The sequence below is a fragment of the Chelonia mydas genome, chromosome 4 (assembly GCF_015237465.2).
Source record: "Chelonia mydas isolate rCheMyd1 chromosome 4, rCheMyd1.pri.v2, whole genome shotgun sequence".
Taxonomy (NCBI): domain Eukaryota; kingdom Metazoa; phylum Chordata; order Testudines; family Cheloniidae; genus Chelonia; species Chelonia mydas.
The window spans coordinates 80812147-80827055 of NC_057852.1; the positions used below are offsets into that span (position 1 = coordinate 80812147).

General features: G+C 41.9%; 1 protein-coding gene across 5 annotated transcripts in view; it reads left to right on the forward strand.

The window, feature by feature from the left end:
• SNX25 (sorting nexin 25) overlaps positions 1 to 14909 on the forward strand; it is a 159473-nt gene that overhangs the window by 99871 nt on the left and 44693 nt on the right. For 4 of the 5 annotated variants that reach the window (XM_043546085.1, XM_043546084.1, XM_037897634.2 and 1 more), the window contains 3 exons: positions 8409 to 8540; positions 10273 to 10548; positions 14424 to 14579. In XM_043546085.1, coding sequence (XP_043402020.1) covers positions 8409 to 8540; positions 10273 to 10548; positions 14424 to 14579 — 564 coding nt within the window. The remainder of the gene's footprint in view (positions 1 to 8408; positions 8541 to 10272; positions 10549 to 14423; positions 14580 to 14909) is intronic. The other variant, XM_043546086.1, reaches the window with a different exon arrangement.

The window sequence follows — 14909 nt, forward strand, 5'->3', positions numbered from 1 at the left end:
TGGGCTAAATTATTCCTATAGAAATACAATTTAAGTGCTTTGGGATCCTTTCAGAAGAAAAGGTGATAAGTAGCTTAGCAGTAGTTTGCATGGTACTCCTCCAGGGCCCCGCTTAGGATGATGGCATGTACATATGTAGAGGTGCTTGTTTTTTATCTCCTTTGTTGGTTTCGTTTCTCCCACTTCTCACCATGCAGCAGAAACACTTTAAAGAAGTCTTTTAAATCTTCTGACCCACACTCAGCGACTTGCCTCACTGGTGCCTTGAGGCAGATAGGCTTCTTTTAGAGTTTAGATTTGACTCAAAAACCTACTTCAGGAGCAGTGTAAACGCTTCTTAAGTAAAGGGAAAATTTAAAAGAAGCTTGGTTGTCTGCATGTCACCGATGAGGTCAGTGAATGAACAAGAAAAGGAATGGTGCTTTTCCCTTTGAAGTGCATTGCTCAGCTCTATGCTTGTCAGGTGGCCATTCTTCAAGGAAGACTCCTGGGCTTCTTGCCCACTGTGGAGACAGCGCTCATGAATTCCCTGGATGCAGATGGACTTGTTCTGAATCTCTCTGCAAAGCACCATGCACTGTGCAGGGTGGAAGGAGGAACACTATGGTCTTCTTGGAAACAGGCAGCCAAATTTCAAAGGGAAAAAGCATCCTTCTTCTGACTCAGGGAGCTCATACCATTGGGGATCTCAGAGACAGCTAGGCCATTCTTTCATTTTACTTAAAAAGCTGAACTGGGGTGATTAAGTAGCTCCCAATTTTCCCAATCAGTAAAGCAACTTAGTTGGCTAGCATAGCACACTAACTGTGTAGTGACCGGGGTAGACAGAGTGGGCAACTCAGTGATGAGTACCTTTATAAGATCAGGTTTCAGAGTAGCAGCCGTGTTAGTCTGTATCTGCAAAAAGAAAAGGAGGACTTGTGGCACCTTAGAGACTAACAAATGTATTTCAGCATAAGCTTTCATGAGCTACAGCTCACTTTATCAGATGCATGCAGGGGAAAATACAGTAGGGGGATTTTATATACACAGAGAACATGAAACAATGGGGGTGTTACCATGCACACTGTAATGAGAGTGATCAGATAAGGTGAGCTATTACCAGCAGGAGAGAAAAAAAACCTTTTGTAGTGATAATCAAGGTGGGCCATTTCCAGCAGTTGACAAGAACATGTAAGGAACAGTAGGGGGGGAAAATAAACATGGGGAAATAGTTTTACTTTGTATAATGACACATCCACTCCCAGTCTTTAGTCAAGCCTAATTTAATGGTGTCCAGTTTGCAAATTAATTCCAATTCAGCACTCTCTCGTTGGAGTCTGTTTTTGAAGTTTTTTTGTTGAAGAATTGCCACATTTAAGTCTGTAATCGAGTGACCAGAGAGATTGAAGTGTTCTCCAACTGATTTTTGAATGTTATAATTCTTGACGTCTGATTTGTGTCCATTTATTCTTTTACATAGGGACTGTCCGGTTTGGCCAATGTACATGGCAGAGGGGCATTGCTGGCACGTGATGGCATATATGACATTGGTAGATGTGCAGGTGAACGAGCCTCTGATGGTGTGGCTGATGTGATTAGGCCCTATGATGGTGTCCCCTGAATAGATATGTGGACACAATTGGCAACGGGCTTTGTTGCAAGGATAGGTTCCTGGGTTAGTGGTTCTGTTGTGTGGTGTGTGGTTGCTGGTGAGTATTTGCTTCAGGTTGGGGGACTGTCTGTAAGCAAGGACTGGCCTGTCTCCCAAGATTTGTGAGAGTGATGGGTCGTCCTTCAGGATAGGTTGTAGATCCTTGATGATGCGCTGGAGAAGTTTTAGTTGGGGGCTGAAGGTGATGACTAGTGGCGTTCTGTTATTTTCTTTGTTAGGCCTGTCCTGTAGTAGGTGACTTCTGGGTACTCCTCTGGCTCTGTCAACCTGTTTCTTCACTTCAGCAGGTGGGTATTGTAGTTGTAAGAATGCTTGATAGCGATCTTGTAGGTGTTTGTCTCTGTCTGAGGGGTTGGAGCAAATGCGGTTGTACCGTAGAGCTTGGTTGTAGACAATGGATCATGTGGTGTGGTCTGGATGAAAGCTGGAGGCATGTAGGTAAGTATAGCGGTCAGTAGGTTTCCGGTATAGGGTGGTGTTTATGTGACCATCGCTTATTAGCACTGTAGTGTCCAGGAAGTGAGGCCTTAGTATCTGGTTCTAGAAAGGGTTCCATCCATTGGTTCCAAGTGGTCAGAAAGATCTGCCTTATGAATCTGTTAGCAGGATTAAGCCTTAAGACTTCCCAGAATGGTGTGTGACCCCTCCAAGGCTGTTCCATGCAAAACACTTCAGTTGATTTCAATGAATAATCTAGATGCAGAACACGTGACTTAATTGTTACCCTGTCATTGATGCCTTGTCCCTTTATGCAATATTTTTAAACCCCAAAGCTATGAGCTCAGTGTGGGCTACTGTAATAAAATAATAAATAATCATTACAAATCTCAATTTCATTCTTAGGTATTTAAAATAAGTAAGTATACTTGAATCTACATTCTCATTAAAAATAAATTAGTACTGTACAGAGCCAGTGTAGCTCATATTCAGTGGATTAAAAATTGGCTAACTGAGTGATCTTAAAAAGTAATTGTAAATGGAGGAAAAAGCCATCCACAGGGGGCATTTCTAGTGGGGTCCCAGAGCTATTGGTCCAGTGGTATTCATAGATTCTAAGCCCAGAAGGGACCACTGAGATCATCCAGTCTGACTTCTTCCTGCACAGCACTGGCTGAAGAACTTCCCCAAAATAATTCAGGGCATATATTTTTAGAAAAACATCCAATCTTGATTTAAAAATTGTCAGTGATAGAGAATCTACCATGACCCTTGGTAAATTGTTCCAGTGATTAATTCAATATCTTTATCAATTATTTGTAAGAAAATATGAAATCATTGGTAAAATATGCAGATGACACACAAATTGGAGGAATAGTAAATAATAAGGACAGATCAGCTTTGCAGATGGATATGTATTGCTTGGTAAGGTGGGGTCATATGAACAACATACATTTTAATACAGCCGGAGGCAAGGTCACAAGTAGGAACAAAGAATGTAGTCACACTTACCAAATGGGGGACTCTGTCCTGGAATGCATGGCCGCTGAAAGGGATTCAGGGGTCATGGTAGATAACCAACTGAGCATGAGCATCTAGCGCAGGGGTGGACAAACTACGGCCTGCGGGCTGGATTCGGCCCATCAGGGCTTTGGATCTGGCCTGTGGGATTGCCACCTCTGTGGTGCCGCGGGCCACGCGCTGCTGCTGGAAGAAGCCAGCATCACGTCCCTGATCAAAGCAGGACCAATCCCCAGCTAAATCATCCCAGCCAGGGCTTTGTCAAACCTGACCTTAAAAACCTCAAAGGAAGGAGATTCCACCACCTCCCTAGGTAATGCATCCAGTACTTCACCACCCTCCTAGTGAAAATTTTTTTTCTATTATCCAACCTAAACCTCCCCCACTACAACTTGAGACCATTACTACTCATTCTGTCATCTGCTACCACTGAGAACAGTCTAGATCCATCCTCTTTTTGGAACCCCATTTCAGGTAGTTGAAAGCAGCTATCAAAACCCCCCTCATTCTTCTCTTCTGCAGACTAAACAATCCCAGTTCGCTCAGCCTCTCCTCATAAGTCATGTGTTCCAGTCCCCTAATCATTTTTGTTGTCCTCCGCTGGACGTTTTCCAATTTTTCCACGTCCTTCTTGTAGCGTGGGGCTCAAAACTGGACACAGATGAGGCCTCACTAATGTCGAATAGAGGGGAACAATCACGTCCCTCGATCTGCTGGTAGTGCCCCTACTTATACATCCCAAAATGCCATTGGCCTTCTTGGCAACAAGGGCACACTGTTGACTCATATCCAGCTTCTCATCCACTGTAACCCCTAGGTCCTTTTTGCAGAACTGCTGCCTAGTCATTCGGTCCCTAGTCTGTAGCGGTGCATGGGACTCTACACTTGTCCTTGTTGAACCTCGTCAGATTTCTTTTGGCCCAATCCTCTTATTTGTCTAGGTCCCTCTGTTTCCTATCCCTACCCTCCAGCATATCTACCACTCCTCCCAGTTTAGTGTCATCTGGAAACTTGCTGAGGGTGCAATCCACGCAATCCTCCGGATCATTATTGAAGATATTGAACAAAACCAGCCCCAAGACCGACCCTTGGGGCACTCCGCTTGATACCGGCTGCCAACTAGACATGGAGCCATTGATTACTACCTGTCGAGCCTGATGATCTAGCCAGCTTTCTATCCACTTTATAGTCCATTCATCCAGCCCATACTTCTTTAATTTGCTGGCAAGAATACTGTGGGAGACTGTGTCAAAAGCTTTGCTAAAGTCAAGGAATAACATGTCCACTGCTTTCCTCTCATCCACAGAGCCAGTTATCTCATCATAGAAGGCAATTAGATTAGTCAGGCATGACTTGCCCTTGGTGAATCCATGCTGACTGTTCCTGATCACTTTCCTTTCCTCTAAGTGCTTCAGAATTGATTCCTTGAGGACCTGTTCCATGATTTTTCCAGGGACTGAGGTGAAGCTGACTGGCCTGTAGTTCCCCGGATGCTGCTCCTTCCCTTTTTTAAAGATGGGCACTACATTAGCCGTTTTCCAATAATCCGGGACCTTCCCCGATCGCCATGAGTTTTCAAAGATAATGGCCAATGGCTCTGCAATCACATCCGCCAACTCCTTTAGCACTCTCGGATGCAGCGCATCCGGCCCCATGGATTTGTGCTCGTCCAGCTTTTCTAAATAGTCCCAAACCACTTCTTCCTCCACAGAGGGCTGGTCACCTCCTCCCCATACTGTGCTGCCCAGTGCAGTAGTCTGGGAGCTGACCTTGTTCATGAGGATAGAGGCAAAAAAAGCACTGAGTACGTTAGCTTTTTCCACATCCTCTGTCACTAGGTTGCCTCCCTCATTCAGTAAGGGGCCCACACTTTGCTGACTGACTTTTTGTTGCTAACATACCTGAAGAAACCCTTCTTGTTACTCTTAACATCTCTTGCTAGCTGCAACTCCAGGTATGATCTGGCCTTCCTGATTTCACTCCTGCATGCCCAAGCAATATTTTTATACTCCTCCCTGGTCATTTATCCAGTCTTCCACTTCTTGTAAGCTTCTTTTTTGTGTTTAAGATCAGCAAGGATTCACTGTTAAGCCAAGCTCATTGCCTGTCATATTTACTATTCTTTCTGCACATCGGGATGATTTGTCCCTGTAACCTCAATAAGGATTCTTTAAAATACATGCATCAGATGAAGTGGGTGTTCACCCACGAAAGCTTATGCTCCAATACGTCTGTTAGTCTATAGGGTGCCACAGGACTCATTGCCGCTTTTACAGATCCAGACTAACACGGCTACCCCTCTGATATTTAAAATACAGCCAGCTCTCCTGGACTCCTTTCCCCCTCATGTTATTCTCCCAGAGGATCCTGCCCATTAGTTCCCTGAGGGAGTCAAAGTCTGCTTTTCTGAAGTCCAGGGTCCGTATTCTGCTGCTCTCCTTTCTTCCTTGTGTCAAGATCCTGAACTCGACCATCTCATGGTCACTGCCTCCCAAGTTCCTATCCACTTTTGCTTCCCCTACTAATTCTTCCCTATTTGTGAGCAGCAGGTCAAGAAGAGCTCTGCCCCTAGTTGGTTCCTCCAGCACTTGCACCAGGAAATTGTCCCCTACACTTTCCAGAAACTTCCTGGATTGTCTGTGCACCACTCTATTGGTCTCCCAGCAGATATCGGAGTGATTGAAGTCTCCCATAAGAAGCAGGACCTGCGATCTAGTAACTTCCATGAGTTACCCGAAGAAAGCCTCGTCCACCTCATCCCCCTGATCTGGTGGTCTATAGCAGACTCCCACCACGACATCACCCTTGTTGCTCACACTTCTCAACTTAATCCGGAGACTCTCAGGTTTTTCTGCAGTTTCATACTTGAGCTCTGAGCGGTCATACTGCTCTCTTACATACAGTGCAACTCCCCCACCTTTTCTGCCCTGCCTGTCCCTCCTGAACAGTTTATATCCATCCATGAGAGTACTCCAGTCGTGTGAGTTATGCCACCAAGTCTCTGTTATTCCAGTCACATCATAATTCCTTGACTGTGCCAGAACTTCCAGGTCTCCCTGCTTGTTTCCCAGGCTTCTTGCATTTGTGTATAGGCATTTAAGATAACTCGCTGATCGTCCCTCTTTCTCAGTATGAGGCAGGAGCCCTCCCCTCTTGCTCTCTCCTGCTCGTGCTTCCTCCCGGTATCCCACTTCCCCACTTACCTCAGGGCTTTGGTCTCCTTCCCTCGGTGTACCTAGTTTAAAGCCTTCCTCACTAGGTTAGCCAGCGTGCTTGTGAAGATGCTCTTCCCTCTCTTCATTAGGTGGAGCCCGTCTCTGCCTAGCACTCCTCCTTCTTGGAATACCATCCCATGGTCAAAGAATCCAAAGCCTTCTCTCCAACACCACTTGTGTAGCCATTCAATAGGTAGATACGCTGGAGGGTAGGGATAGGGTTCAGAGTGACCTAGAAAAATTGGAGGATTGGGCCAAAAGAAATCTGATGAGGTTCAACAAGGACAAGTGTAGAGTCCTGCATTTAGGATGGAATAATCCCATGCTCTGCAACAGGCTGGAGACTGACTGCCTAAGCAGCAGTTCTGCAGAAAAAGACCTGGGGATTACAGTGGACGAGAAGCTGGATACGAGTCAACTGTATTTCCTTGTTGCCAGGAAAGCTAATGGCATATTGGGCTGAACTAGTAGGAGCATTGCCAGCAGATCGAGGGAAGTTATTATTCCCCTCTGTTCGACAATGGTGAGGCCACATCTGGAATATTGCATCCAGTTTTGGGCCCCCCACTACAGAAAGGATGTGGACAAATTGGAGAGAGTCCAGCAGAGGGCAATGAAAATGATTAGGGGGCTGGGGCACATAACTTATGTGGAGAGGCTGAGGGAACTGGGCTTATTTAGGCTGCAGAAGAGAAGAGTGGTGGTGGTGGGGATTTGATAGCAGCCTTCAAGTAGCTGAAGGGGGATTCCAGAGATGATGTATCTAAGCTGTTCTCAGTGGTGGCAGATGACAGAACAAGGAGCAGTGGTCTCAAGTTGCAGTGGGGGAGGTCTAGGTTGAATATTAGGAAAAACTATTTCACTAGGAGGGTGGTGAAGCAAGGGAATGGGTTCCCTAGGGAGGTGTTGGAATCTCCATCCTTAGAGGTTTTTAAGGCCTGGCTTGACAAAGTCCTGGCTGGGATGATTTATTTGGGGTTGGTTCGGCTTTGAGCAGGGCCTTGGACTAGATGACCTTCTGAGGTCTCTTCCAACCTTAATCTGCTATGATTCTATGATTAGTTGCATAGCATAGTTAATGAGACAGGCTGTTTGAAATTACTCTGGGTATATTGAAAAAGAGAATAATATGAAAAAAATCATTTTGAAGTTGCTGCTACAGTTAGGACCAATCTATGATTTCTTATGTACCCCTAACTCTCATTGACTTCAAATATAATTTGAATTTTGAGTGTGAAAGCTGCATAGGGTGGCATGGCCCTTGGATGCTCACCTTTAGGGGGAAAAAATCCTTAAAACCTTTTATCCGGAGGTACTGTGCATTTGCTTTTCTTCAAATAGACATAAAATCTGTTATGCGTCCTAATTGGTGGAGGTGGAATTTAAATCTTTGACAATGGGTTGATTCTTCCCTGGGAGAGAAATGAATGGTGCACATACCCAGCATATTCTTCTTTTCCTAGTTTGTTCACCGTATGGGTACCAGTGCCTGTTCATCTCTTACAAAGGTGGTAAAAGTTATAGCAAATTTTTATTCAGGAAAATCCTCATTTACTAACCCAACTAAAACATGCCTGAGTCCCAACCCTTTATGTAAAAAGAAAAGGAGTACTGAAGAGGGCAGTAGCTCACGAAAGCTTATGCTCAAATAAATTGGTTAGTCTCTAAAGTGCCACTAGTACTCCTTTTCTTTTTGCGAATACAGACTAACACGGCTGTTACTCTGAAACCAACCCTTTAGGTAGGCTCTGCTGCTTTTCTGTATCTGTAGTACAAGTGTAGTCAAGGACAAAATGTTTCACTTGCTGTTAAACTATGTTCAGCTCCAGTTTAACTGCACTGGTTAGATGCCTGTTGTCAGCAAGGGAGAATTTTGCTTATGTAGATGAGATTTGTGTGTGGCAGGCACACTGAAAAGTTCGGCAGTACTGTAACTAATTCAGCATGACCATTTCAGCACGGGGATACATTAACGTGTTTGAACTTTAACTGTTTACGTCAAGTGGTTTGATTATGAATAGTTGTTGATAAATCTCATTTAGTTACTTTTCTGGGTTTTATACTTGATTTCTCCTGTACAGATTCTTCAGTTTGAGGATATTTTGGCCAACCCATCCTACCGAGAGCACTTTCGACTGTACATGGAAAGGATGGACAAGAGGGCTTTGATTAGCCTTTGGGAGTCTGTGGAATATCTGAAGAATGCTAACAAGGTAGAAGTAGTGTGAAGTATATGGGGGCTTGCAAATAAAACTGAATATTTATATGGTGAATTTTGCTGCAAAATCAATATATGAAAAAATTCTGTGTTAACATTTTCTTTTTTTAGTCTAAAAAATGGAGCACAGAATGGTGCTAGAAATTTCATTATTTCAACCTATTTATGTTGCCTTGGTCTTCTGATAACAGGGCATAATTTAAAAATCCTTTACTTTTTGAACAGAGAGGAGGAAAGAGAAGGAGTTATAAACACAAATGATGATAAAAAGGTCACATACAACAGCCCATTTAAAAGAGACAAAACCAGTATAGCGTTTTTTCGTAACCCACTGAGAAATAATTTTCAGTAATTTATTGACTGTTTTATAGCTGCCCTTATCTTATTACCAAGTAAATTACCATGCAATACCTTGTCTCGCTGCTTGAAACTTTTCAACTGGATAGCTACTACACCTGCACTGTTCCTTTTATGCTACTCCTCCCATTGGGAGTGATGCAAAGCCCATTGAAGAGCATAGGCGTCTTTCCACTGATTTCAGTAGCTTAAGATCACAAGTTAAAGATACTTACTTTTTCTGTGTGTACTTAAAGAGATTTTTCTTTAAGACTCCTCTTCTGCTAGTTCAGAACACCTTTTGGCTCCAGAGTGATATGAGTAAAGTCAATTGAAGTGGCACATTGTAGAACACTGTACTATATCTAGTGTGAGAAAACACTGCATGATAGGATCTGCCAACACCAGATGGGTAAATGGGTTCAGAAATGGGGGTAGAAAAGTATAATTTAAAACTGCAAGAAGCGGCTCTGAACACTGGACGGGGTAAGTATGCTCTGGACACAGAGAGGAAATATTTTTTGTTTGTGAATATTGGAGTAGCCAGAGGTTTATTTGTGAATATATTTGGTGAAACTTTCTGGATTTCCCTTAGCATGAAATCCAAATTTTCATATTGAACATCAGTTATTATTCATTGATTTGTATTTTCAAGAGTGTTGAGTGTCCTGAGTCATGTTTGTCATTGTTTTTGCCAGATGTTCTGTCATCTCATGCTTATACTGCTCCATGGAATTCTGCCCCTATCTGATAGACATGGGTCACTTGATATACTTTTCAGGGAGATTGTCACATACATTGAGCATTTTCCTTTTTTTTATTTAACCTCTTCCCTCATATTTTGGTGCAAATTTCATCCCTATGCCCTTTTTGTATACATGGTGAATATGTTTGCATATTTGTTTTGGTGTTGTCGCTCACTAAATAATTATTAGAGTGGTTACAGTCCCATTTTATAAAACAAAAAATGTTCTGCAAAGAGAATTTGTACATCCGGTTAAAGCTAAAAGCTAAGAAACCTGACACAACTAATTCACTTCTGAAATTTCAGTTTAGAATGGGGAGCAGAAAGCTGCTATAATATTCTCTTTCCGTCTCAATACAATACAAAAGCTAGTAAAGAGAGGTCAGATTTTAGGGCTTAGTCATTTCCTTGGGTATGCAGACATCCATCATTTTATATCTTGTAAAACTGACTATTCTGCATGGCTGCCCAAGCATGGTAGCTGATATTAACATGAGATGTAGAGATGTGCACTCGCATATTCAGGCACAAGTGACAGCCAGTTCAACCTTCTTTAAATAAAATCCATGAGGATTCTGAGACGTGGTCCTCTTTTTACATTTATTTTTCTCTTCTTTCCCCCATCCCTACCCCTTTCATTTTCCAGGCTGAAATACCTCAACTAGTGAGTGAAATTTATCAGAATTTCTTTGTGGAAAGCAGAGAAATCCCTGTGGAAAAGTCACTTTACAAAGAAATACAGCAAAGTCTTGTGGGCAATAAAGGCATTGAAGTTTTCTACAAAATTCAGACTGATGTTTATGAAACACTAAAGGACAGGTACTACCCCTCCTTCATTGTCAGTGATTTATATGAGAGACTGATCAAGAAAGAAGAAGAGAGAATTGCAGTTCAGTTGACTTCTGAGGACAAGGATGAAGTGGTGAGTCAAATCTATAATTCTTGCTGCTTTTATTATCGGAGGATGATCTGAGTGAAAAGCTAATGAGTACTTCCTATTCTCAAGCTTTGTGCTTATTTTACTACTTTCTCAGTCTTTGTTATTTATATCTCGTAAGCTATTCCACCAAACATCACAAAGTTGATCATATTCCATTTTTTTCAGTTTTTACACAGGTCTCTAATAGTATGCATATAGATAGCAAAGGGGCACTTTGTCTTGTCTTCGGTTCCAGGGATGCAAAGTGTTTGTACTTGATGAAGGAAGGATTTTCCTCAGCTCTGCTAAACTATTGAGAAGCTGTTTAGTCTCTTCTGAGAAGACTTGAAATTTCAGTGTTACCTTTGTACTTCATTGGTACAAAGAACAATTTGCATTCTTTTATCCAAGAAGAGTAGCTGCAAGCATGTCTATGCTTGGATCATCACTAGGGTGCATGGCATTTTTAAACCAATATACAAATGCAATACGATTATGATAATGGTAAACCTTGCCATTTAATTTTTAGCTTTCATTTTGACATATCTCCAGTTGCTTACATGCTGGGTGTTCCATATTATGATCACATAATAAAGCATGTTGAACATATGACAGGGGTTTAAAAAGATACTACCCTTAACAATTAACTGATGATTTCTTTAACATCAAATGGAGCAAAATGTCTGACTGGTTGAGCTTTGTTAAAGTAATTAAGAGCTTTTGAGGTTTGTAAAAGCTTTCAAATACCAACCTTTTCATACTCCATAGTGAGCATGTCTATCCTTCTACTCTTTAGATCCTGAGCATTTTGTTCTAGATATCAACTCGCAAGCTTTGCCTTTTGGTAAAGGAAGTGGAAGATGAGTTTTCAATTATTTATTTTGTTTTGTTTTCAGCTCTTTACTGTTTAAGTTGGCTTAAACAATTATTATTTCAATCTGGAGTTTGTACTAATCACATATATTGATAAAACTAAAGTAAATTGAAAGGAGAGAAGAAAACAATTGTCTACATCTTCTATAAACTAACTTCCTCCCCAGTGAGGTCTAATCTATAAAGCCTCAAACCCCTACAGAATATATGTACTGAAAGCAGTAAAAAGGGAGTGGGGGAATGATGCTCAAGAGCTTATATAGACCATGTCTTAGATGAAAAGAAAATATTATTGTGTATTCATAATCTTAGTGCTTTTTATTAATTTACCAAAGAAATTAACTTCTAGGCTATATTAGAGGATAAAGCTGAAAAACAAAAAGTACAACTTGACTTGGAGATATTAAAGATGAAGTTCAAAATGCTATAAGATGACTTTCCAAAGGGAAGCTCTCCAGGGCCAGATGTCTTTGCAGGCAAGTTCTATAAATCTTTTCAGGAGCTAGATCAGAGGCACTTATTTAGCTACACTTTTAACCAAGGATCTCAAAGCACTCCACAGGCATTAATGAATAAAGCCTAACAACTCTCCAGCAAGATAAGGACTAGTGTCTTTGTTCTACAAGTGGGTGAACTGAGACACAGAGAAGTTAAGGGAATTGACAAAGGTCACACTGAGAGGCAGAACTGGAACTAGCACCCAGACATGCTGACTCGCACTTTGCAGTCCTAAACACTAGGAAACAGTAACTCAGAATCTGAGGTTTTCAGATTTAATATTTAAATATGATTGAAAGGTATTCAAATGAAACTTTGGATTCTATCCATCCCTTGTTCTCCACAAATGGTTTTGAGAGGCAAACTATCCTAGGGAAATACTTCAAACACACAGTTTTGTAGCATGTTCCCTCTTTTAATGTTTGCTCTTTTGTTAAATGGGTTTTTTCTTGATCAGGAACTCAAGGTTCCTGTTTCTCTTTCTGTTATTCAGCTATGTATATTCCAAATCATAGGGAGACCAAAGGCACCTCAAAAATGTATCCTTCTGAGCCTTGCAATCAATAGGTGTTTCAGGAAACACTGACTTATTGCCCAGAAATGGCAAAGTATTAAAAAAAAAAAGTTGTGTGATTTTGATTTCCTTATGTATGCTATCTAGAACCTGACACAGATAGCATTTTCCCTAAAGAAACTTATACAACATTTCAAGAATAGCTGTTGGTATTTTTTTTGGTCAGATAACATTTATCTTGGACTCTCCTACAGTCGTCAGCACCTAATTCTTCAGCATTACCATCAGTTATCTTTCCTTTAAATCCTTGAGGGAATATGTGCAGATTTTGAAGGCTGCACTTTGGTCTTTGCACGTCTCATTCCATCTATCAGCAACTCTGCAGTGTGGATAAAGGTTTTTTTTTAAACTGTTTGTCACAAATTGTTAATGAAGAGTGTACAATTAGAGCACTTCTCTCTAATACAGCAATGCTAATTGCTCTACAGTGAGCCACAAGGGGCTTTGAAAGGAGCATAAGAAGAAGTGAATCTTGTCTGCAGAAGCTTTCACAGGCTTTCAGATATGGGGGGAAATAATACTGTTGGCTCGTGGTCCTTCAGTTTCATGTATAGCAAATGATGCAACTGAGAAATCATTTTCCTCTGGCATAGTTATATTTCTGGAGGGTTTGTTTTTGTTAGTAGCAACTTATGGCTTGATTACCACCACTACAACCGCCCCTGCCCTCCCCCCCCCCCCAGTGGTGCTCAGTTCCCATGAGGGTGTGGGAGCCAGGGGTACTTGGCACTTCTGAAAAATCAGGCTGAAAGGTTTCGTTAGGTATCTTTAGAGGCAGAGCTGTACTGTGAGGGGAGGGCAAGAGGTGCACCATCCAGCTGACCCATAATATCCCCGGAGATGACGGCGGAGGGAACTTGCTGGACAGTGAGTTTGTTATAGCTGTAGAACAGATAGAGCGAGCTCTCCCCTTCTTCCACAGTTGCCACTCTTCTGCACTAGTGCCAGCACACAGGGAGGAGTGGGGCTGTGGCTCTGCCTGTGTCACAACCAGACATGCTCCCTGGGGTCTCCAGTGCTTCTGGTATCACTGCCTGGACTTCCCTTGCACTTCCCACCTGCAGTCATCTTGTAGTTCTCCTTCCGAGGGCTTCTTGCTGACTCCCCAGTGCACCTGTATTGAAGTGGCCATATATAAATATGTGTTGGAGTGGCAATATATTTCCACCGTCTTCAAGACTCAGAGCTGCAGTATTTACTCAGTGTGTGGCTTCGAATACTAATTATGACCACCAGCTTGTATTCTGCTTTTATATTCCAAATGTTGAGTCTTATTCTCACTTACAATAAAGCCACAGTTTAAAGTCCGTTTTTACTATCAGAGCAGCCTAAATGGGACTTAGTGTAACTGAGAATAAAGCTCTTTGTCAGCTTCTTACTGCTACATTACATGATAGATGTGGAAGTAAAAATAAGAATCTATTATAACTTTTGCACCACATGCCCTTTTAGTTTGGGATTTGTCTATACCAGTGGTTCTCAGACTGTGAGTCGGGACCCCAAAGTGGGTTGCGACCACATTTTAATGAGATCGCCAGGGTTGGCTTAGACTTGCTGGGTCAGAGGCTGAAGCCAAAGTCAAAACCCTACTGTCTGGGGACGAAGCCTGAGGGCTTCAGCCATGGGCAGCGAGGCTGAGATTACAGGCTGAAGCCCTTGGGCTTTGGCTTTGGCCCCTCCACGCGGGGAGGCAGGGATCTGGCGGGCTCAGGCTTCGGTCCCCCCTCCTGGGGTCGTGTAGTAACTTTTGTTGTCAGAAGAGGGTCACGGTGCAATTAAGTTTGAGAACCCCTGGTCTATACTGAGATTAATTGTTTGTTGTACATAGATGTAAAGTGCAAATAATGAAGCATGCATAGCAAACAGGTAACAGATTTAACTTATTTTGCATCAGTGACATAGACTTTTTAATAACTAACATTTTTATTTCTAGAGCCAAGATTGTGAAGACGTTATTGATGAATGCAGCTCAAGAATTAATGAACAGGCAAATTATGCTGTAAATAAACTTCGCCAGCTAAATGACAAACTTGAATATAAGAGACAGGCTCTTAATTCCATATGTAATTCACCAAAACCTGACAAAAAGGTAATGCTTTCAGTAGTCTCAGTCTGAATTTATTTTACTTATTTGCATCTGTGATACCAACGGGGTGTTAGCTATTTTTCAGACAAATATAAAGACAAGGTCCCTGCTCTAAAGAATTTATAATTTAAAAGAGCCTCAGAGCCACTGCCATAAATATTTCAAAAATGAATTTAAAAGTCTCTTGTTTTTCATAATTTATAATACCCTCTTAGAACCCTGGAAATGTTTCCCCAATAGGTTTTTATCCTCTTCTGTTTTGCAAATACAATTTCTTCCCTACATCTGTATCTGCTTCTTCCAATTGAGTTGTTATAGCAACCCAAGCCAACA